General features: G+C 41.9%; 1 protein-coding gene across 1 annotated transcript in view; it reads right to left on the bottom strand.

Moving 5' to 3' along the window:
- The window catches only part of RIN3 (Ras and Rab interactor 3), a 394,191-nt gene that overhangs the window by 6,996 nt on the left and 365,019 nt on the right, over window positions 1-22,176 (bottom strand). The window contains exon 9 of the mRNA XM_069208209.1: window positions 18,651-18,814. Coding sequence (XP_069064310.1) covers window positions 18,651-18,814 — 164 coding nt within the window. The remainder of the gene's footprint in view (window positions 1-18,650; window positions 18,815-22,176) is intronic.

Genomic DNA, 22,176 nt, shown 5'->3' with positions numbered 1-22,176 from the left:
CGATGAGAAATGCAACTTTCCAGGTTAGGAATTGTATTTCGCAAGAATGCATAGGTTCAAAGGGTGGACCCATGAGTCTTGTTAAGACGATGTTGAGGTTCCATGAAGGAACGGGTGGTGTCCTTGGTGGTATAATTCTTTTGAGGCCTTCCATAAACGCTTTAATGACAGGTATCCTAAATAGTGAAGTTGAATGGGAAATCTGCTGCGAGGTGTATTTTAATGGAAGAGAAGGCCAGGTTTGATTTTTGTAAGTGTAGTAAGTAACCCACTACATCCTTTGGAGATGCGTGTAATGGTTGAATTTGATTATGATGGCAGTAGCAAACAAACCTTTTCCATTTGCTTGCATAGCAGTGTCTAGTGGATGGTCTTCTAGCTTGCTTTATTACTTCCAAACATTCTTGTGTGAGGTTTAAGTGTCCGGATTCTAGGATTTCAGGAGCCAGATTGCTAGATTCAGCGATGCTGGGTTTGGATGCCTGATCTGTTGTTTGTGTTGTGTTAACAGATCTGGCCTGTTGGGCAATTTGACGTGGGGTACTACTGATAGGTCTAGCAGTGTTGTGTACCATGGTTGCCTTGCCCATGTTGGTGCTATCAGTATGAGTTTGAGTTTGTTTTGACTCAATTTGTTTACTAGATATGGAAGGAGAGGGAGAGGGGGAAAAGCGTACGCAAATATCCCTGACCAGTTCATCCATAGGGCATTGCCTTGAGACTGCCTGTGTGGGTACCTGGATGCGAAGTTTTGGCATTTTGCGTTCTCCTTTGTTGCAAATAAGTCTATTTGAGGTGTTCCCCAACGTTCGAAGTAAGTGTTTAGAATTTGGGGGTGAATTTCCCATTCGTGGACTTGTTGGTGATCTCGAGAGAGATTGTCTGCAAGTTGATTCTGGATCCCTGGAATAAACTGTGCTATTAGGCGAATGTGGTTGTGAATTGCCCATTGCCATATTTTTTGTGCCAGAAGGCACAGCTGTGTCGAGTTTGTCCCCCCTGTTTGTTTAGATAATACATTGTTGTCATGTTGTCCGTTTTGACAAGAATGTACTTGTGAGTTATGATTGGTTGAAATGCTTTTAATGCTTTGAAAACTGCTAGTAGTTCGAGGTGATTTATATGCAGCTTTCTTTGATGTACATCCCATTGTCCTTGTATGCTGTGTTGATTGAGGTGTGCTCCCCACCCTGTCATGGAAGCATCTGTTGTTATCACGTATTGTGGCACTGGGTCTTGGAAAGGCCGCCCTTTGTTTAAATTTATATTGTTCCACCATAGAAGCGAGAGGTATGTTAGGCGGTCTATTAACACCAGATCTAGAAGGCGACCCTGTGCTTGTGACCACTGTGATGCTAGGCACTGTTGTAAGGGCCTCATGTGTAGTCTTGCGTTCGGGACAATGGCTATGCATGAGGACATCATGCCTAGGAGTTGTAATATCATCTTCGCCTGTAATTTTTGTGTTGGATACATGCGTTGTATAATCTTTTGGAAATTTTGAACCCTTTGTGGACTTGGAGTGGCTATTCCCCTCGTTGTGTCTATGGTCGCTCCTAGGTATTGTTGTACTTTGCACGGCAGAATGTGTGATTTCGCATAGTTGATGGTGAAACCGAGTTTGTAGAGGGTTTGTATGACATGATCTGTGTGGTGTGAGCACCCTGTCAGTGAGTCGGTCTTGATTAGCCAGTCGTCTAGATACGGGAATACGTGCATTTGCTGCCTTCTGATGTGTGCAGCCACTACTGCTAGGCACTTTGTGAAGACTCTTGGTGCAGTTGTTAAACCGAACGGCAATACTTTGAATTGGTAATGTATTCCTTTGAATACGAACCTTAGGTATTTCCTGTGCGACGGATGTATTGGTATGTGGAAATACGCGTCTTTGAGATCTAAGGTTGTCATGTAATCTTGTTGCTTTAGCAATGGTAACACTTCCTGTAGCGTGACCATGTGAAAGTGTTCTGATTTGATGTATGTGTTTAGTGTTCTGAGGTCTAGGATTGGCCTCAGTGTTTTGTCCTTCTTTGGTATTAGAAAGTACAGTGAGTAAACCCCTGTATTTGTTTGTGTATCTGGTACCAGTTCTATTGCGTTCTTTTGCAGTTATGCTTGAACTTCTATTTCTAGGAGGTCCGAATGTTGTTTTGATATATTTTGTGTTTTTGGTGGTATGTTTGGAGGGATTTGTAGAAATTCTATGCAATAACCATGTTGGATAATTGCTAAGACCCAAGTGTCTGTTGTTATTTTCTCCCACTCTTGGTAATACTGACTTATTCTTCCCCCCACTGGTGTTGTGTGGTGGGGATGAGTGACGTGTGAGTCACTGTTTGTTTGTAGGTGTTTTGGGGCCTTGAAATTTTCCCCTGCTTCTAGGGAATTGTCCCCCTCTGTATTGGCCCCGAAAGCCTCCCCTTTGTTAGTGTCCCTGGTAGGTGGACGGTGTTGACTGTGAGGTACTGGGTTGTGTGGATTGACCCCGAAACCCCCCTCTAAAGGTTGTCTTGCGGAAGGTGTTGAAAGTGCCTCTGCTCTGCGGGGAGTAGAGCGCGCCCATGGCTTTTGCAGTGTCAGTGTCTTTTTTTAGCTTCTCAATTGCTGTGTCCACTTCAGGTCAGAACAATTGTTGCTCATTGAATGGCATATTGAGCACCGCCTGCTGTATCTCTGGTTTAAAACCAGATGTTCGTAGCCACGCGTGCCTTCGGATGGTTACTGCCGTGTTAACTGTTCTTGCTGCTGTGTCCGCTGCGTCCATAGAGGAGCGTATCTGGTTATTGGAGATGTTTTGGCCCTCCTCAACCACTTGTTTCACCCTCTTTTGTAGTTCTGTGGGTAGATGCTCAATGAGGTGTTGTATCTCATCCCAGTGGGCTCTGTCATATCGCGCTAGGAGCGCTTGAGAGTTTGCGATGCGCCACTGGTTTGCAGCCTGTACTGCGACCCTTTTACCGGCTGCATCGAACTTTCGGCTCTCCTTATCTGGGGGTGGTGCATCGCCCGATGTGTGAGAGTTTGCTCTCTTGCGAGCCGCCTCTACCATAACCGAATCTGGTGGCAGTTGTGAGGTGATGAAAGCTGGGTCTGTGGGAGGTGCTTTATATTTTTTTTTCCACCCTCGGTGTTATTGCCCTACTTTTGACAGGCTCTTTGAATATGTCCTTTGCGTGCCTTAGCATTCCTGGGAGCATAGGCAGGCTTTGGTAGGTGCTATGTGTGGAAGAGAGGGTGTTGAAGAGGAAGTCATCCTCGACAGGCTCCGAGTGTAGAGACATGTTGTGGAACTCTGCTGCTCTAGCCACCACTTGTGAATATGCTGTGCTGTCTTCTGGTGGTGAGGGCTTTGTAGGATACGCCTCAGGACTGTTGTCCGACACTGGGGCGTCGTATAAGTCCCAAGCATCTTGGTCCTGGTCACCTTGGCTTAAGGTGGTGTGAGCCGGTGAATGTGACGGAGTCTGTGCCGGTGAAATGTGAGCCACAGGTGGAGGAGAGGGTGGCGGAGTTACCTTCTTCACCAGTTTTGTTTGTGGTGCTTGTTCTTGTTGGAATTCCAGTCTCCTCTTCCTCCTAATAGGGGGAAGGGTGCTTATTTTCCCTGTTCCACTCTGTATAAAAATCCTTTTTTGAGTGTGGTCGACCTCGGTGGATTGTAATTCCTCCTCGAATCTATGCTTTCGCATTTGAGAGGACAGTGATTGTTCCTCTGAATAGGAACCGGTAGTTGGCTCGGTTGCGGGTCGTTTTGGCACCGAAACCATGTCCACGCTCTTTTTCGGCTCCGAGGCGACTTTCCTCTTTTTCGGAGTCGAACCCTCTCGGCGTCGATCCTCCTCGGTGCCGCTGTCTCTGCGTCGAGCAGCTTCGGCTCCGCTATCTCGGCGTCGATCCTTGTCGGCAGCACTATCTCGGTCCCGAGATGGCTGGGTGCCTGTGTCTCGACCCGAGTCGGACGATCTCGGCACTATTTCGGCCTTCTTCGGTGCCGATGGTCGGTCACCGATTTTATGGGTTGAGCCATGGCCTGATGGCAGTGGCGTCCCCTGGGCCTTGTCAGTTTTCTTATGTGCTATCTTCGACGTCTTACTCACTGTTTCATGGTCGTCGAATTCGTCCGAGTCCGATTCATGGATCGAGAAGGCTTCTACTTCTTCTTGTTCCTCGAAATCTCGGTGTCCTGTCGGCGTGGACGCCATTTGCGGTCTTCGGGCTCGGCGGTCACGGAGCGTTTTTCGGGACCGGAACGCACGACAGGCCTCACAAGTTTCTTCCCTGTGCTCGGGCGACAGGCACAGGTTACAGACCGAATGTTGGTCTGTATATGGGTATTTGTTGTGGCATTTAGGACAGAATCGGAACGGGGTCCGTTCCATCAGCGTCGATGTCACACGCGGTCGGGCCGACCAGGCCCCGACGGGGGATCGAAAACTACCCCGAAGGGCAACGGAGATGTTATTGTATCGATGCGATGTCGATGCTATCTAACCCTATCCCGAACGCAACAATACCGACCTAATTTTACGATTTTGAGCTAACTTTCCGTTCCGAAACCCGGAGCGAAAGGAACACGTCCGAACCCGATGGCGGAAAGAAAACAATCGAAGATGGAGTCGACGCCCATGCGCAATGGAGACAAAGAGGAGGAGTCCCTCGGTCCCGTGACTCGAAAGACTTCTTCGAAGAAAAACAACTTGTAACACTCCGACCCAACACCAGATGGCGGGCTATGCACAACATGTGTATCTACAGCGACAGATGCCATCGAACTGGCTAGGACCCATGCGTCCGTAGTTATGTTTTCCCAGTTGTGGTAGTATGCAGTAAGTCTCCCCCCCACTGGTGTTGAGTGGTGGGGGTTTGTGACATTGAAGTCACTGTTTGGTTTGAGGGGTTTTTGGGCTCTGGAATTTCCCTCTTGCCTTTGGGAATTGTCCACCCCTGTATGTTCCTCAAAAACCTCCTCTTTGATACTGGCCCTGATATGTGGGTCTGACTTGTGAGGTGGAAGGCTCTGTGGTTTGGGAACGAAACCCCCCTCTAAAGTGCGGCTTTCTAAAAGTGCCTCTGCTCTGTGGGGAGTAGAGCGCGCCCATGGCTTTGGCCGTGTCTGTGTCCTTTTTGAGTTTTTCTATTGCTGTATCCACCTCCGGCCCAAACAATTGTTCTTGGTTGAACGGCATATTTAGCACAGATTGCTGGATTTCTGGTTTAAAACCCGAGCTCCGTAACCATGCGTGTCTACGAATGGTTACCGCAGTGTTCACTGTCCTTGCTGCTGTGTCTGCCGAGTCCATTGCAGACCTTATTTGGTTGTTTGAAATCGTTTGTCCTTCCTCAACAACCTGTTTGGCACGCTTTCGGTACTCCTTGGGCAAGTGCTGAATGATATGTTGCATCTCGTCCCAATGTGCCCTGTCGTAGCGAGCCAGTAGAGCCTGAGAATTGGCAATCCGCCATTGATTGGCTGCCTGTGCTGCCACCCTCTTGCCTGCTGCATCGAATTTCCGACTTTCCTTGTTGGGTGGTGGTGCGTCTCCTGAGGATTGGGAGTTTGCCCTCTTTCGGGCTGCTCCCACTACCACTGAATCTGGAGTTAGTTGCTGCGTTATAAACACAGGGTCCGTTGGGGGAGGTTTATATTTCTTCTCCACCCTAGGCGTGATTGCTCTGCCTTTTACTGGGTCCTGGAACACTTGTTTGGCGTGTTTTAACATGCCTGGTAGCATTGGCAAACTTTGGTAAGAGCTGTGAGTGGTAGCCAAGGTGTTAAACAAAAAGTCGTCTTCTATGGGCACCGCATGCATGGCTACGTTATGGAAAGTAGCTGCCCTTGAAACCACGTGCATATATGCAGTGCTGTCCTCTGGTGGGGACGGCCTTGCCGGGTAGCAATCGGAACTATTGCCTGAGACCGGTGCATCATATAAGTCCCATGCATCCGGGTCATCTTGTGTCATCCCCGTGTGTGTCGGCGACTGCCTTGGGGGTGTTGCTACTGGGAACAGGTGTGGTGAATGCAATGGTGAAGGCTGTGGCGAAAACCTTGGTGGTGTCTTGTCTTTTGCCACCTTTGCCCTTGGCTACATTTCCGCCTCCTGAAATGCTAGCTTTCGCTTCATTTTTATTGGAGGAAGAGTTTGGATTTTCCCCGTGTCCTTCTGTATATGCAGCCTCCTCTGGGTATGGTCTGGCTCTCCCATGCCCAGTTCTTGCTCAAATCTGTGCCCTTGCAGTTGGCTGGAAAGGCCGTGCTTTTCTGTATAGGAGCCTGTTTTCGGCTCCGAGGCTGCATGTTTCGACACCGAAGGTTTCGGTACAGTCTTTTTCGGCTACGAGGAAACCTTCTTGACTTTGGGGGTCTCGAACTCTGGGTGCCGAGATGGTTCGGAGCCGGTATCTCGACCGGAGTCAGATGTCTTCGGCTGCTGGGAGGCCTTTTTCGGTGCCGATATTTGGTCACCGTGTTTTCGGGTTAAGACATGGCCTGTTGGCGGTGGCATCTCCTTGGCCTTTATTATTTTCGAGTGAGTCTTTGCCGGGGCTGATTTACTCACAGTTTGTTGCTGCATTTTCGGCTGCTCGCTTTCGGACTCGTCCGAGTTCGAATCTCGAATGGAGAATCTCTCCTCTTCCTCGACATCGATCTGTTCGGCCGGTGTCGACGCCATCTGGAGTCTTCTAGCTCTTCGATCGCGTAGGGTCTTCTTCGATCGAAATGCCCGACAGGCCTCGCAAGTATCCTCCCTGTGTTCCGGTGATGGACACAGATTACAGACCAAGTGTTGGTCTGTATAAGGATACTTTGCGTGGCAATTCAGGCAGAAACGGGAGGGGGTCCGGTCCATGAGGTTTGACGATGGATGCGGTCGGGCCGCCCAGGCCCCGCCGAAGAGTGGAAGCCCCGAAGGGCCACCGGAGTGCTTCTTTTTTCGGTGTTGATGTGCTAACACTAAACCGGTACCGAGCGCGAACAATACTGTAGAATTTTCCGATAACTAGCTAACTTTCCCAAATCGAAATACGGAGCGAAGAGGAACACGTCCGAACCCGCGGAAAGAAAACAATCTAAGATGGAGTCGACGCCCATGCTCAATGGAGACGAAAGGGAGAAATCCCTTGGTCTCGTGACTCGAAAAGACTTCTTCAAAGAAAAACAACTTGTAAAACTCCGAGCCCAACACTAGATGGCAGGATAATGCACAGCATGTGTATCTGCAGCTACACATGCCATCGAACATATATATATATCTATATATTAAAGGGGAACGTTATAGTTAAGTGAAAATGTCAGCTAAAACATAACATTTTAAATTAACGAAACCACTGAAATTCACCAGTTATAGTTATCTCACGTAACTAACTAATGTGCTAAGGTATCTATAACTAGCGCCACCATTACAGATGCTGCACTGGTGTAATCAATGCTGTCACAGAACATGTGATGAATATGTGAGGCAAACCAAGAAATAAATTTACTATGGAAATGTGGTCATAGTTATGAACCAATTCTTTGAAAAATTTGACCCCATTCCTTCATATGTAATCAAAACAGTTCATTAATGCTTGAGAAACAGGCAGTTTTGAGTTAATTTTTCCTTAGTACTATCATAACTGTGCCTTAAATACAATGTATAACAAATAACTGCACAACCATGGTTGGAATGATATGGAGAGGTGCTTGTTTCTTAGATGACTAATGGTGCTCAACCTACTAATTGTGAAACAAAAAATAAATCATTAATATGTGTGACTATGAGCATTTAGGAAATGCTAATAAACTTTCACAAAGAATGGAAATCGAGAATATTTGTTGGGAACTAGGGAGCATTTCTGAATGTTTATGAAGTAAACTGAAACATATTCCTCATATACTTTACTTCAACAACAGGCCCGGATGGTCATACAGCAGATTTTCCTCTGAACATGCATATGTACTATCACTGTTTTATATTATTTAGGTGATTTTAATTTTTACAATTTTGTATTTCTGGATTTACTTGCTAACCGCTTATTTTGTTATGCATGATTGTGTAATCTGTTATATTTTGGGGTCACTATCAGCTAATTATGCTGACATTACTTTCTTTAAAGAGTAACAAAATGGAATATTAAAAATAGAAGGATGGAAAATTCCTTTATTCCTTTTTCAATACTGAACTGAAATTCCATCAAACTTACAGAATTTCCTGTCAGGCACATCTGTGGTGACGGTTCTCTTTACTGGAAGAAAGTTCCAGGGTTTAGCCACCTGTGTAAAGAAGGCAGTCGCACCGACGCAGTTCTTCTTATAAGCAAGGTGCGGATTGGGATAGAAAATATGCCTAGGCACCAAAATAAAAGTGTACCCCATTAGTAAGTAAGACAGCTGAGAAAAGTGGCTTGTGTTTCTAAACTGAGGCAGTTTTGAACTTGTAAAGACAAGCTGTGTGTGTGCTTTGCACGGTATATGAGGGCGACTTTAAGGATCGGAGCTTGATACAGGCAACTTCTGTTTTATTATCAGGGAAATCAACAGTAAAAATGGCCCAGCGTGCCACAAACCGGGCCCACAAACAGCCACAAAACCGGCCCACATACTGTCCTGTCAGACCAGCCCATCGGGCACTGCTGATTGCCTTAAGGGCCACTCGGACCCTGATAACAACCATGTCAACTTCCAGTGCTACTGCGAAGTGGCAGTTGTCTTCCTGTGTTATTCTAGATTCTATGTACATGTGCGGTGATGAGAGTGAGACCTGCAGACAGAGTATGTCTGCCTAGTCAAGATGTGACATGATGAGAAAAGGTGTTAGTATATATACATGTGAGAACATTTGTCTTAGGGTGGAAATGGATTAGAGGAGTCTTGTGATTTGGTTTACACGCGTCTTCCGGAGTGTATAATGAGTTGTGTGCACATTGTTTATTGCACCAATGTAAAATTAATATTTAGGTGACATATATGGATATTTTGAAATACCCCAGTCCTCACTCCAGAGTCACAATGACATAAGGCCCGTGACGCTTTCAGGTTAACAAGATGCTTTTTCCACGGCTACCAGTGGATGGCAGCATGATACAAAGTATGGAAATTTAAATTATGTTCACACTGAAAAATGCCAGCTGCACCAATTTATCTGCTGAAAGTGCCAATAAATGATCATTCACTTGTGCTTAAAACATGCTCTTCCCAAAGAGCCATGCAGTTTATACTGATTGGAAATGTTGATATTCACCTTTTCAGATGACAACAAGTCACAATGCAATGTGCCTCATCCATGCAAAACTTTCTGTATCATGTGTTGTAACACATATTCAGCATATTTGGCGTTCTTCGTATTTACCTTTAGATTTAATGCGTTTTCCTAAATTCCTTCTGAATTATTGTGTCCAGCAGCATACACTGACACATTCTAGTAACCAGCACTATAGCTCAGCAACTAAGTCAATGGCAAAATGTTATTTTTGTTTTCACTGTCAAATGAAATACTGGTCGTGATAAACGAAGGAATACATATCGCTACATTGATTGTTAAAGTTTTTCGGTTTAACTGAAAATGAATCTTATAAAAACACAACTAAATAAAACATTTGCAGTAGCATGCACACAAACAGAGTAAGGTCAGCATCTTTCTACATTCTCAATAGTTGCAAGTGGATTTCTAATTAATTATGTAAAGCACTATTACAAATCTAATCAGTCACATCAATCTTCCAAACAATCAAGTTTATAGGAATCACATGAAAAAAGGGACAAATTAATGTTTGCTTGAGTCAAAATAACTTTTGATTGGTGCAAAAAAAAATTGTACATCTATTATAGGCTTTCTAAATTTAGATCAGGTCAAATAATGAAAAAAATGTGTTTCATTTTATCATCAAAAGCGGGGTTCATTTTGAGGTGGCAACACTATATTGACTGTCACCGCAATGTGTGCTTGAGCATATAAGAACACAGCGCAATGGACAAATGTGATGTAATACAATATTGCTTCTTTATTTTGGTAAATTTAAAAACATACATGGGTGATAAAAGACTTTCTGTCCAGAAAACGTAGGTATGGGTTTCCCAGTACACGTATTCATCATCTTAGTTATAGCTATTATTGTCCAATAATTTGCCAACCCATTGCAACAACTTTTATTTATGTTTGCACCATTAATTAATTCACCGACCTCCTTCTGTAACAAGTAAGCTTAGTTGCCTCTGTCCAAGAATCCAACATTCTATTCCCACCATAAAACCATGTGCGCCACCCTTGAATTCTTGTGTGGTCACACGTCACCCTGTGTATTATTTATTCTCTTAGTAGAACACTTTTGCCACTGATTCTTCTGTAATGCTTGAGCACTGAATTAGCAGCCATGTTTGGAGAAGCTTTTGAGTAGTTTATTTTGTAGATTGATAGATGGCTTCCACTTTGATTATAACCACGCCCACTCCCTCGCTATCAGAGACTGATGACTCTCAATCTTGTCGTAAGTAGTTTTTCTCTTAGCCAGAGATTCATATGCAGATTTGTACTTTGAATCTATGTTTGCACACAAGAACTGTCTTGTGCCTCAGCACAAGCAGGAATGCCAGTGTTTGAGGGTGATCTTAAATAGAACAATGTAGATCCCGGAATGTGGTTATAGATCTCCAAACAGTAATGGCTTCATACCAACCACTCTTGCTCTGACCTGTGTAGCTCACTCTCTGAGGTATCCAGTCATACCACCAACTCTAAAGCCTTTTTTGTACCAGAGGAAGATCACAACGTGTCCGGATGCATCCTTAAGATGTTCAGAAATCCTATCTCTGCCTTCTTGAAGCAGTGGGTTGGCATTTTGACTCAACAGGGTTATTTAGAGATATGATGGGCAGCCCAACATCTTCCAGGAGTTTGAAGTCATAACCTCTGCTGCTCTGGGAGATTACCGCCCACCATATTTAGAGATCTCTGCCAGCTTCGTAGAGCTTTATGTGGCTTCTGAGGAGCCAGCACCAGGCAGATCCTCTAAAGCCACTGTAAATTTGCTGAGTGGCTGATGTCTCATTCAGTTATGCAGCAAATACTTTTAAAAACAAAACCCGATGACACTAACATCCTAGAAGTATTCTTTTAAGAGGTAGTGGTGATTTTTTTCTCATTTCTGGTCATGGCTTTGTGACCGTAAAGCTTTTCCTGGCAGTCCCAAATGTGAGAAAAAGATGTCAGAATATGTACCCTAAATAGCGCAGATGGTGTGTGGTACTTAGACCAGTCTCACAATGGCCAACATTCTAAGGTGACAGTTTACCTGTCTTTAAATAAAACAGGGAGATTCTCAGTTTGGCAGACAATCCACTGTACCGCTTTCTGCCCTAGAAAATGTTGGAAATTTACTCCTCACAAAAACATCAGTAAAAGTTTTTTCTAGGTGTGAACTGAATTCTTCCATGGGGGAAACATTTTCTCCCTGGAGGAAAAAAGAAAAAGATTTTAACAATTAAATGTTCACTTGCTCTGCAGATTTCAGGCAAGCAAATATATAGATGTTTATTTACTCATGCAAAAATTGAATTTATAAATGTTTGCTGGATTCCAGGCCTTCTTCAGTAAATTCCTTACGGTCATAAACATGCCCCAATGAGTGATCATAGACCTGTGGGAGCCGTTCTTAAAATTATTTTAAAATCTGGCCCATTTTGTACTCTGTCCATATTTTGGGTGTTAGCCAAGACCTTTTGATTTCACTAAAATAATATGTACAATATACTTAAAGGGCCTTTAAGCCATAACCCATCCCTTTTTTTCTTTACTTCTTTCTTTCCTCCTTACTTTCTTTTTCAATCTTTTGTTATTCCTTGTTTCACTCTCGTTTGTCTTCTATCATTTCTTCTTTCTTTTTACGTACTTTATTTTCATACATCTATCTTTCCTTCTTTCCTGCCTTCTTTTGTTTCCTTCATTTCTTTATTTCTTTTTGCTTTAATTCCTTATTCTTTCCTTCTGTCTTTTCCTTTTTTGCACCTTTATTTCTTGCCTTCTTAATTTTTTTCCTTTGTTTTCCTTCTTTTTTTTGCATTTTTTAATTTTTCCTTTCTTTTTGCATTTCTTTCATTCTTTTTTTACTTCCATCCTATTTTTCTTCCTTTTTTTATTTTTGTTCTTTCTTGCCTTCATTTCATCTATTTCCTTTTTGCTTTATTTCTTTCATTTTTTCTTATCCTTTTTTGGGTTGACCTTTTTTCCTTCTTTCTTTTTATTCTTTGTTGCCTTCTTTGCTTCTATTTCCCTTTTTATTTCTCTTTCCTTCTTTTTTTTGCCTTTCTTCCTTAACTCACTTATTTCTTTTTTGTTGCCGCCTTTCCTTCTTTTTGCCCTCACCCCTTCTTTCTTGCCTTCTTTCTTCATTTTGTTTACGCCTTACTTTCATGACTGATTTCCTTTCCTTTCCTTCTTCCATTTTTCTTGCATTTGTTTTCCTAGGCAAGCAGCAAATGTCCGCTTGTTTAGGTCTGTGTTAGCCAAGACCTTTTGGTTTTACTGAAAGTATGTATAACATAGTTACTTATAGGGGTTTTCAGACAGACTTCATCCATTAGTCTGTGATTGTGTCATTCACATTTTTCTTCCACCCAAACCATCATCAAGGGGTAATGTAGCCCACTTCAGCCACTGACTGACTTCACTATGAGTTACAACATCCCTTTCTAAAGGAGCACATCCACACACAAAGTAGTTCCCTTCAGTGCTGGGTGTACCATATATACTATTTTGAGATCAGACCAACACTTTTGCCTTTAGCCATTATTTTCTTTTTTAAATGTTATAAGGCCCGCAACTTCTTGAACAATTTTTTTTTGCAAAAACCATGACAAAACAAGAATTGCCAAAAGGCTAGACCTATTCTCTATTCAAATGCTTGTTTAATTTTGTCATGCATCAAATACGTATACTTTAATGATGTTTTAGAGGAATGCTACTTAAAGGTGTCCTTCTAAAACTTCAGTAAAACTGTCTCTGGTCTGCAAGTACACAAACTGCTGGATAGTTTAGCAAAACTGTCTTCAACCTTTGGTCATTTTTAACATTGAAAATAGAGGGTTGTTTTGTTAATACAAAATAAATTCAGCAACTTTGCTTCTATTCTTTTGTGTGTATTTGCATATGCTTAAAGAGCAATCTGTGAGCATTATACATAGCAACAACTATTACAAACGTGTGTACACATATTTTAATGTAACCAGTTCAATTCACTCACTCGGTTTTACTTTATTTCATTTTTTTGGCCATAAAAGAGCATAAATGAAATACAATAAATAAGACAATACAATTCAGCAACAATAATTCTGAGGTAAAATTCATTCAAAATCCTAAGGTAAATTCCAAATATATACAATTTGAAACAAAAACTATCAATTCAACACAAGGAATTCCTAGCAATTCATAATTGTGATCCCCTCCTTCAGTACGATATGCACTGGGCAGGTCAGCCTAGCCCCAGATCAATCCTATAAATACCCTGCTGTTTAGTATTAATGAACAACTCTTAATAAAGGGACAGTGCTTTCCTTTAGAGCCTAGCAATAAGGATATATTAAGGAAACCTTCACCATTCTTACTCTGATATATAATATCTTCAGCAATTAAATAATAATAAGAGTGAGATTTAATCTAGGTTCCTCTTTCCATCTCTACTTACAATATCACATTAAAGATTAAATATTAAAATGTTTAAAAATATTTTCATAACCCGACCTGCCAATTCATGCGAGGCTACATTGTATCATTCTACAATCGTTATTCACCCTTCCCCGATACGTCGTTAGCTATAAGCTGACGAGTCAGGTCTGCCTAGCTCTAAGATCATTTATATTTATTATGAACATGTCTTATCACATAAGCAGTTTGTAAGGATAGTTTAACCCCTATCCAATACCACTACACTCCCACTCCTTACAAGGTACCCCCCCCCAGTGAGCGCCTGTAAAACTCCTTGTATTTCAATTAAAAATCATCCTAAAGCGCAAGTCAGAGTTAAAAATCTCATATCTACCAAGAGGTTGAGAGCTTGAAGCCAACTGATAATATTATATTCCTGAAAATGTGGCTTTAAAAACTTCTTGCGTACATCTAAGCAACACAGACAGTCCAATGAGATATGTTGGGCACTACTTTTTTGTTTTAACCGCATTTACATTAGTCCAAATCAACTTTAATTAAAAAATTTATTTTTTGATACATATATCAGGGTTTAGCCCAACCCTGAATTTTAACAGCGCATACCTTAATTTAGGGTTGGGTAAGGTCTCTATATAGGGGACATTTTCCTCATTTCTCCAGCCATGCAGAATAAACCGGGTAGATATTTTCCCCTCCAGATACCCTAGATCTGCTTCTCTAGCCTTTTTGTTTATCATGTCATGCAATTCCTGTTTTGGAATCTGTTCTCTTTGCCACTGTGTAGATGCTAAGCCTAGAGAGGCAAAGATCTTTTCTAGCCGTACTCTCACTTGGGCTGCCCAGTTCAGCTCACATGCCTGTATTTCCCTTTTACATAATCTTGTGATTTTGAGAATCTCCACATCAGACAGGCTCAACCTATATTTCAATGTGGCTTGCACTCCCTGATAGCTCCAACTTGTCATTTGACATTTCACCCTTATAGCCTAAATCATACTGGGGGGGGGGGGGGAGCGAGAGCAATAGTTTTACACATCTACTTTCTTCTGCGTCCCAATTCAGCTTCCCGGCAAGGGATAGAATTTCCACCCCATATTGAAATTGAGGGTGCACCACAGCATTAAAGGAGGAAAGTACTGGGTGAAGGGACAGTCCTCCATACTTTCAACTATATTGCTTTAATCCCCAGGCCGCTGTCACTGCCGTGGTTTTTAGTGTCTCAATATGCTCTTTCCATATTAGTTTAGAATCAAACCACATTCTTAAATATTTATATTTATCAACTAATTGTACTTTGTCAACTCCCAGGAACCAGGCGAACTCCCTCTTTCTTTTCCCTAACACCATTATTTTCATTTCGTCCAAATTTACTGTAAGTTTTTTATTTTGACAAAAGGTGTAAAAGGTGTCTAATTTTCTGTACAGCCCCAGCTCTGTCATATCAATGATCACCAAGTCATCAGAATATTATAATGAAGAGATATGAGTGCCATCCACTTTTGGGGAAAGGCCTCTAACTCCAATACCCCCGGGCAAATGAGACAGAAATATGGAAAACAAAAGCGGGGCCAGGACACATCCTTGTCGCAACCCATTCTGTATAGGGATCTTCTTAGAAAGTACTCCATCGTTATCTAAGATCACCTGGGCCCAGTTTTGCATGTGTAGTCCCTGAAGGAGGAAAAGTAAGTCGGAATCGACCCCGAGCCACTTCAACATACCTCATAGCAAATTTCGGTCCACCAAATTAAAAGTGGCTCAAAGTCCCCAAAACAACAGAACAGGCATCCTCATACCTCAATTTACTTTTTTGCTATTGCCCACAGACTAAAGAAATGGTCTATTGTTGAGTGGCCTTCTTTAAAGACCCTTTGCTCTACTGGGATCAAATTATTTAACTCTACCCAAACGTTCATTTGCCCCAGTAATAAGTTTGCAAAGATTTTTTCACCCACGTCCAACAAGTGTATTAGGCAGTAATTCTGGGGATTTGTTGGATCATCTTTTTTGTGGATTGGCCTTATTATTGCACCCTTCCAGTTCTCCGGCAAGCAGCCAGAGTCAAGGATTTTATGAAAGGTGGCATAAAAAAGATTTGCCAACCAATCACTGTTATTTGTTTATCATTATTGTTGGCAGGTTGTCTGGACCGGCTGCTCTAGTTAGCTTAAGAGCAGTAATTACGTCTTTTATCTTTTACAGGGAGAAAGATGATCTTAGGGCCCCACCTACCTCAATGTTATTTCCTTGTTCTGCTCCCAAGTCATTCCCTCCATATAGTTTACACAGATGCTTATTCCAATCTTCTTCTCCAGCTAAACACCTCATATGCCCCATAGCTTTCCCCTCCTTAACCAACTGCCAGAACCCCCCAATATTGCGGGTTTCTATGACATATAACATTACTTCCCAGTTTGTGTTTACATATTATCATTTCCTCTTCCTCACGATTTTCTTATATTCTTGCTTAGCCAGGCCTAACTTCTATTCAATTCCCTTGGCACACTTTTTCCTGAATTCTTTTTCTAATTTCCGCACCTTCAGCTTCTAGATCCAGTTCAATTCCAGTTTAGCTTATAACTCACTGTATAATTTGTAGCACTCACCCTAACAGTAAAGGCTTTGTGTTGGTGAACCACATTTACCATTTTGGACATCTCAAACATAAAGATGCATATTCTGCCATCGGAGTAGACAATCCACTTTCCTTCCATCATATTGTGGCACTATTTGTCATTTGAACAAAATAAGAATATATACTTGTTCTCCTTGACAGTAAAAATAGGTCCTGGGCATTGTTCAGTAGGAATTCTATAAACTCGGCTCACACTGCTTGCAATTTTGTTGTGAAAATCCTTTATAAAGATCCTGGGCAGGACTGTTTTACAGTGCACAATGCAGTATATTTGTATCACTGGTTTACTTGCCAAGACTTAAAAATAACTCAACTACACAAGAGAGAACAAACACATCAAACTACTTTTAAAGAAGGCCTTAACTAAAATGAATACTTATCCAGGCAAAGTAACCAAAATTATTCGCAATGTTAAAAAATGGACAAAGGTTGCAGACAGGTTTGCTAAACCTTAGTGCAGTCACACAACAACACAACTACAGTTTTGATTATATTTCCAGAAATGTATGGTTTACAAAGATATGCAGAAACTCTTGAATAAATAACCAGAAAACTCATGCTGCCCTATGCCAGGTATGGCAGCCCATCTAACTTTGTTTTCTTCCTCTGTGTTATAGTACGTATACTTGTGTTTTTCCACATACAAATGCAGAACTGCATGCATCAGAAGGCAAAGGAAGAATGATAGTATGAGCTACTTACACCAGATAAGGGGCAAAGAAGTCTCTGTCTGATCAGAAAATACAAACATGGCATAGTGTGGCCATTTCTTGGGGCCCCGGGTCAGTCTGAGGTTCGTGGATATTACACTTGTGAATTTAGTGCTAAACTCTATTGGGGTTACTGGGATCAAGCAGCCATGGCTTTCTCCAGAATAGAAACTCGAAATGCCATGTACTCCAAAAATTAAGTGAATGTCCAGTCAATATTTATTGTTAAAGACCAGAAAATGACCTGTAATAGCTAGTAGGAAAATGACACACTTCAAAATATGCTTCAGAAAAAAAACACAAGAGCCTAGCACCTTCTGGCCAAAAGAGCTGACAACACAAAAGTGCTTAAAGCTCGTGTGTGCTAGAAATCTGGGTAGTGCCGAGACACAAGACAAAAGGTAACCAACATGGCGACTTCAGAATGACCTGGGTAGATATGCAATCTTTCATGTCACAGGGTTAGTCAATGCAGCAGAGCTGCCAGGCAGAGAGATGCAGTGCTTGAGAAATGTGGCTGATATGTCTGGGCATCTTCAGTCCCAACACACATAAAGTAAAATAACCATTTAAGTCAGTGATGAAATCTATAATTGAATCTAGGTGCATTTTTAGTGTATCGGCTACAGGAACAGATTCAAATCCGAGGGAGGTGGCTCAGAATACAACTGTTCACTTTCAAACATGAGGAGGTGCAAAACATACTTCATTATATATGCCGTAGATCCGACTAAATAAATTTGCTCTACTGTTCCGATAAATGAGAGTACCTTCAGTACAAAGAGAACAATTGAATAGGACTGGACATAGGACAGCTTAAAAAATCTCTGATTACCCCATGATAAGTGTGAGCAGGGAATCCAATCCTATTTTTCCTACAAATTATTAGTTTTTTTTATAGATTTGCTATTCCCACTATAAATGTGAAAACTCCAGACAAACTCCAACTACTTCAATGCAAAGAATAAATAAAGACTGAATATTAATACCTTGCATGAGGTTTCTCGTTTAACTTCTCACTTATGTGGCTGAAATATTCTAAATGTCAACCATGAGCACACTACAAGCATATCTACTTCCAGAAGGCCCTGTATATTTCTGCCAGCATGCATTCTCAGTATTTCATATATAACGAGATTTGTAATTTAGCTGATGGGAAATACTCAGAGAGTCATGTGCAGTGGAATACTAAGGACCTCATTTACAGAGCGTGTGGCCGAGGGGTTACTCTATCACAACAGTGACAGATATCCCCTCTGCCGAAATATAAATTTCATTATATCCCATGGGATTTATATTTCCGCGAACGGTATATCGGTCACCATTGTGACGAAGTAACCCCTCCGCCAAACTCTAAACCAGGCCCTACGTTTGCCGCACCAAATATGAGGTGGAATAGTAACTGTGTAAGCCTTGTGTCATATCTAGTGGGACTGTCAATAGCGGCCTCAGAGGTGACCCTCTCACTCATGTAAGGCCTCAGGTGCACAGAGTTTGTACTATTCCGGTGCCAGTGGAAAAATATGTTATCATGTGGAATGCTATTTACTCGTTGCTTTATTTTCTATGCGCATTTTGTTGTTCACGTATAATGCTGCCTCCATTGTAATTTCTTATGCTATAAATATAGTGCTAAGAGGACCGCTTTATGCTGCTGGCGTCACCCACCTGCACAGATGTCCGGGACATGCGCGCCTTGCTGAGAGTCCGGCGCTTCTCCCAGCGGTGGATGGAATCCTGCACCTCCATGCTCAGCTGCCGGGTCACCGTCACCTTGTCGTAGTACTTGATGTGTTCCAGGGCCCCGTAGGTGGTGGTCAAGTAATAGGAACCTGGAAATCATGGGATGGTGAGAAGTGAAAGACAAACTGAGCCTGCAGCATAGGCAACAATCTTGAAAAAAATAGGTAATGTGTGAACCATGAAGGGAAGAGTTTATTTTTATGTTATATGTATATTTTTAAGCTGGCGTCAGTAAATGTTGTTTAAGTGTTATCGGTAAAAGACTCTAAGGATGCTCTGTAAGGATAGCGCTGCTGATCGCCCCATAAGACTGGGGAATAGTTTGTCACACCTGAAGCACGTTCTGACGTGTCTCCAGGCCATACGTGCCTCGCTTTGCCCTCTAACATGTGGGTGAAAGAAGGTCTGTTGATCACCCATCTATCATATATAAGTCGCTAACACTGACAGCAGCCGTGCCTGGCAGAGGCACTAGGTGGCGACGTAAGCACGTTAAAAGTCCTTTCCTGTACCGACTGTGACACAGAGAACCATAGAAAATAAATTGAGCAGAATCTCTACTCTTTCTCGCGCTGATGCCCTGATATTCAAAGTAAGTCCCTTTACTCTATAGCTGCCGGTAGCGAGGAGGCCATACATAAATGTATAGGACTCTGACACCTGAAGCAGAAATATTATGATATAACTTGAGGTGTCACTGCTAGAGCTGCCGACTTTGGAACCGGGGAACCAGGTTCCAGGTTGACGTTGGCTCAACAGCCTGTGATTCTGGGCAAATCCCTTAATCTGACTAAAAATGGATGTGACTTTGTATAAATTAGCTGGTGCTCACGGAAAGCGCGAGCCTGGGTCACTAACATGGTAGGACATACCGCAGAGGTATAATCTGTGTGGTTCAATTCAAGTAGCATTTAGAACATGCAGATTTTACACAGCATCACTGGACTGTGAGCAAGGGAAAAGGAAGATGGAATAATGTCTTAATTGATGTGCAAATGTAAGAAGAGTGGTGTCTTGTATGATGACACGTGTTGGAGTGATGGCATGCCACAGTGAGCTGCTTTGAAGCTACACAGGTCTTTATGGAGGCTGAGAGGAGAAATGTCTACTGTCCCTGGGGTGGTGGTCTCTGCTTTTTGTTCCTGCTCCTTTGCATCTGAAGGCTTCAGCTTGGTTCTTCTGAGAAGACTGCGCTTTGTGAGTTCATTGATGCGGGTTCATATACCCTGGGTGTGTTGGAAGAAAGTGTGCCTCGATTGTGTTTTCATGATGCGACCCTTATGCGTGTCTCAGGCTTCCTTTAGAAAAGTTAGCTGGATGGCAAAACATATGTTTCCTTGTGGAGGAAAGAGGCGTGCTGCAAAAAACAGATTGCAGTTGCACAAGTCTTTATGTGCTTGTTAAATCTTTCTTAGACTGTTGTGCTGAGCCAAGTCAATTAATCCATTGAATATTTATTATAACACACTTGAAAAGCGACAGCCGCATCCTCATGCAATACTGCGAATAGAAGAAATAGACAGGCCCGTAAGCCCATACAAAAAGGGTCATACCAGACCTATCCAAATATTCTGAAAGATCTATCCATTTTTTGGTTTTTGGTTTCCAAGAAGATATGCAGATAACCAAAGTAATAAATCTGTACTGCCGAAAACATGCAGTAATGACGACTTCAATTTCACCCGCAAAAAATTGACAATCAGTTCAATTCCTAGTGCCATACTTATGGTATACAGCGGTAATGATTTTTACTAACGGTTCAAAAAAAAAAATTAAAGTAAACATCCAATAGCCTCATCATTAGATCACATAAAATTAAGTTATCTAGCAATGTTATGTAAAGCCCAATAGGTATGTTTGTCATTTATAAATTAGAAGTACAGAAATAGCGAATTGAGCAGAGCATTATTACATGTTGTTTTCCCAAGGGTAACATACAAAGTAGGATAGAAGGGAAGGGATCTAATTGGGCCAAGCCGAGCGTTAATTCAAAAGTTGAAAGTAACTTTTTACACTACAGAAACAGACTATAGATAGATAGAGGGACCTGCGACAGTCCCAAATATCACTTACCAGTCAAAAACAGATTCTGTGGATAATCATCTGCTATTCTCTGATTAAATCCCTAACATCAGGTGCTTGCGGTGAACGTCCTGGTGTCTTAGTCCAGCGTCATGTTCATTGCTACAAAATAAGTGTCCTACTTTTATTTTCATAGTCATGTCTAGAGTCTGTTTCTGTAGTCTAAAAAGTTACTTTCAACTTTTGGATTAACGCTTGGCTTGGCCCAATTAGATCGGGGGTTTTCATATTGTTTTTTCTACTCTTTATTGAAGATGTATGGCTCTTCATTCATGATGTATGTTTTTTTTGTCCTTCATTCATGATGTACGGCTCTTTCTGAGATTTGCAATCTGCCATGACCTTCCAAATCAAACTATTTTTAATTGGTTATATGGGGTGATTATAAATGTCTTTCCCTGCTCCATTCCATTTTATGCTATCCTTGATGCAATACTAGATCAGATACGCCCGTCTATTTTGCCTAGTTCGTGTGACACAACCATTTGCTTCCTTTCTATCCTACTTTGTATGTTATCCTTGGGACGACAACTTGTCATAATGCTCCGCTCAATTTGCTAGTTCTGTACTTATAATTTACAAATGACAAACATACTTATTGGGCATAATATAACAAGTCTACAAAACGTAATTGTATGCGTTGCAATGAATAGGCTATTGGATGTTTACATTTGTTTTGAGAACCGTTAGTAAAAATCATTACCGATGTATGTCTAAAGTATGGCATTAGCATTTGAACTGATTGTCATTTTTTCAGGTGAAATTGTAATTATGTACTACATACTTTTGTCAGTACAGATTTATTACTTTGGCCACCTACATATCTTCTTGGAAACTAAAAAAAAGATACTTCTTTCTGGATATTTGGATAGGTCTGGTATGACCCTGTTTGTATGGACTACAGACCTGTCTACTTCTTCTATTCGCAGTATTGCATGAGGATGCGGCTGTCGCTTTTCAGTGTGTTAGAATAAATATTCACTGGATTCATTGACTTAATCAAAAACATTTTGATAGTGTGAAGATTTGAACGTACATATTGGATTTATGGTGGGCCTATCAATCTCTTTCTTGCTGTCTAAAGGATTTCCATTGAGGTAAATTGGTCCATACCTCCTTTGGTAGCCCACAACTGGATGAAAACGGCATTCCATTAGAAGAGAAGACATTGGAGAAATGTTTTTTGGCTTTCTTACAATGTAGTTAAAGTGTAGCCTAGTTGCATGCCTGCATTGTGAATAGTCTGCTCTGCCATTCAATGCCCATTGGGGCCTTGTGCATTGAAGACATGATAACAGAAACGTGCCTGTTTGTATGCTCTGAGCTCCTTTATATTACTTACTATCTATTTCACAATAACATCTCTGCT

This window comes from Pleurodeles waltl, chromosome 9, assembly GCF_031143425.1.
Source record: "Pleurodeles waltl isolate 20211129_DDA chromosome 9, aPleWal1.hap1.20221129, whole genome shotgun sequence".
In the NCBI taxonomy this organism is placed as follows: Eukaryota; Metazoa; Chordata; class Amphibia; order Caudata; family Salamandridae; genus Pleurodeles; species Pleurodeles waltl.
This window is presented reverse-complemented; position numbering and strand designations above follow the sequence as displayed.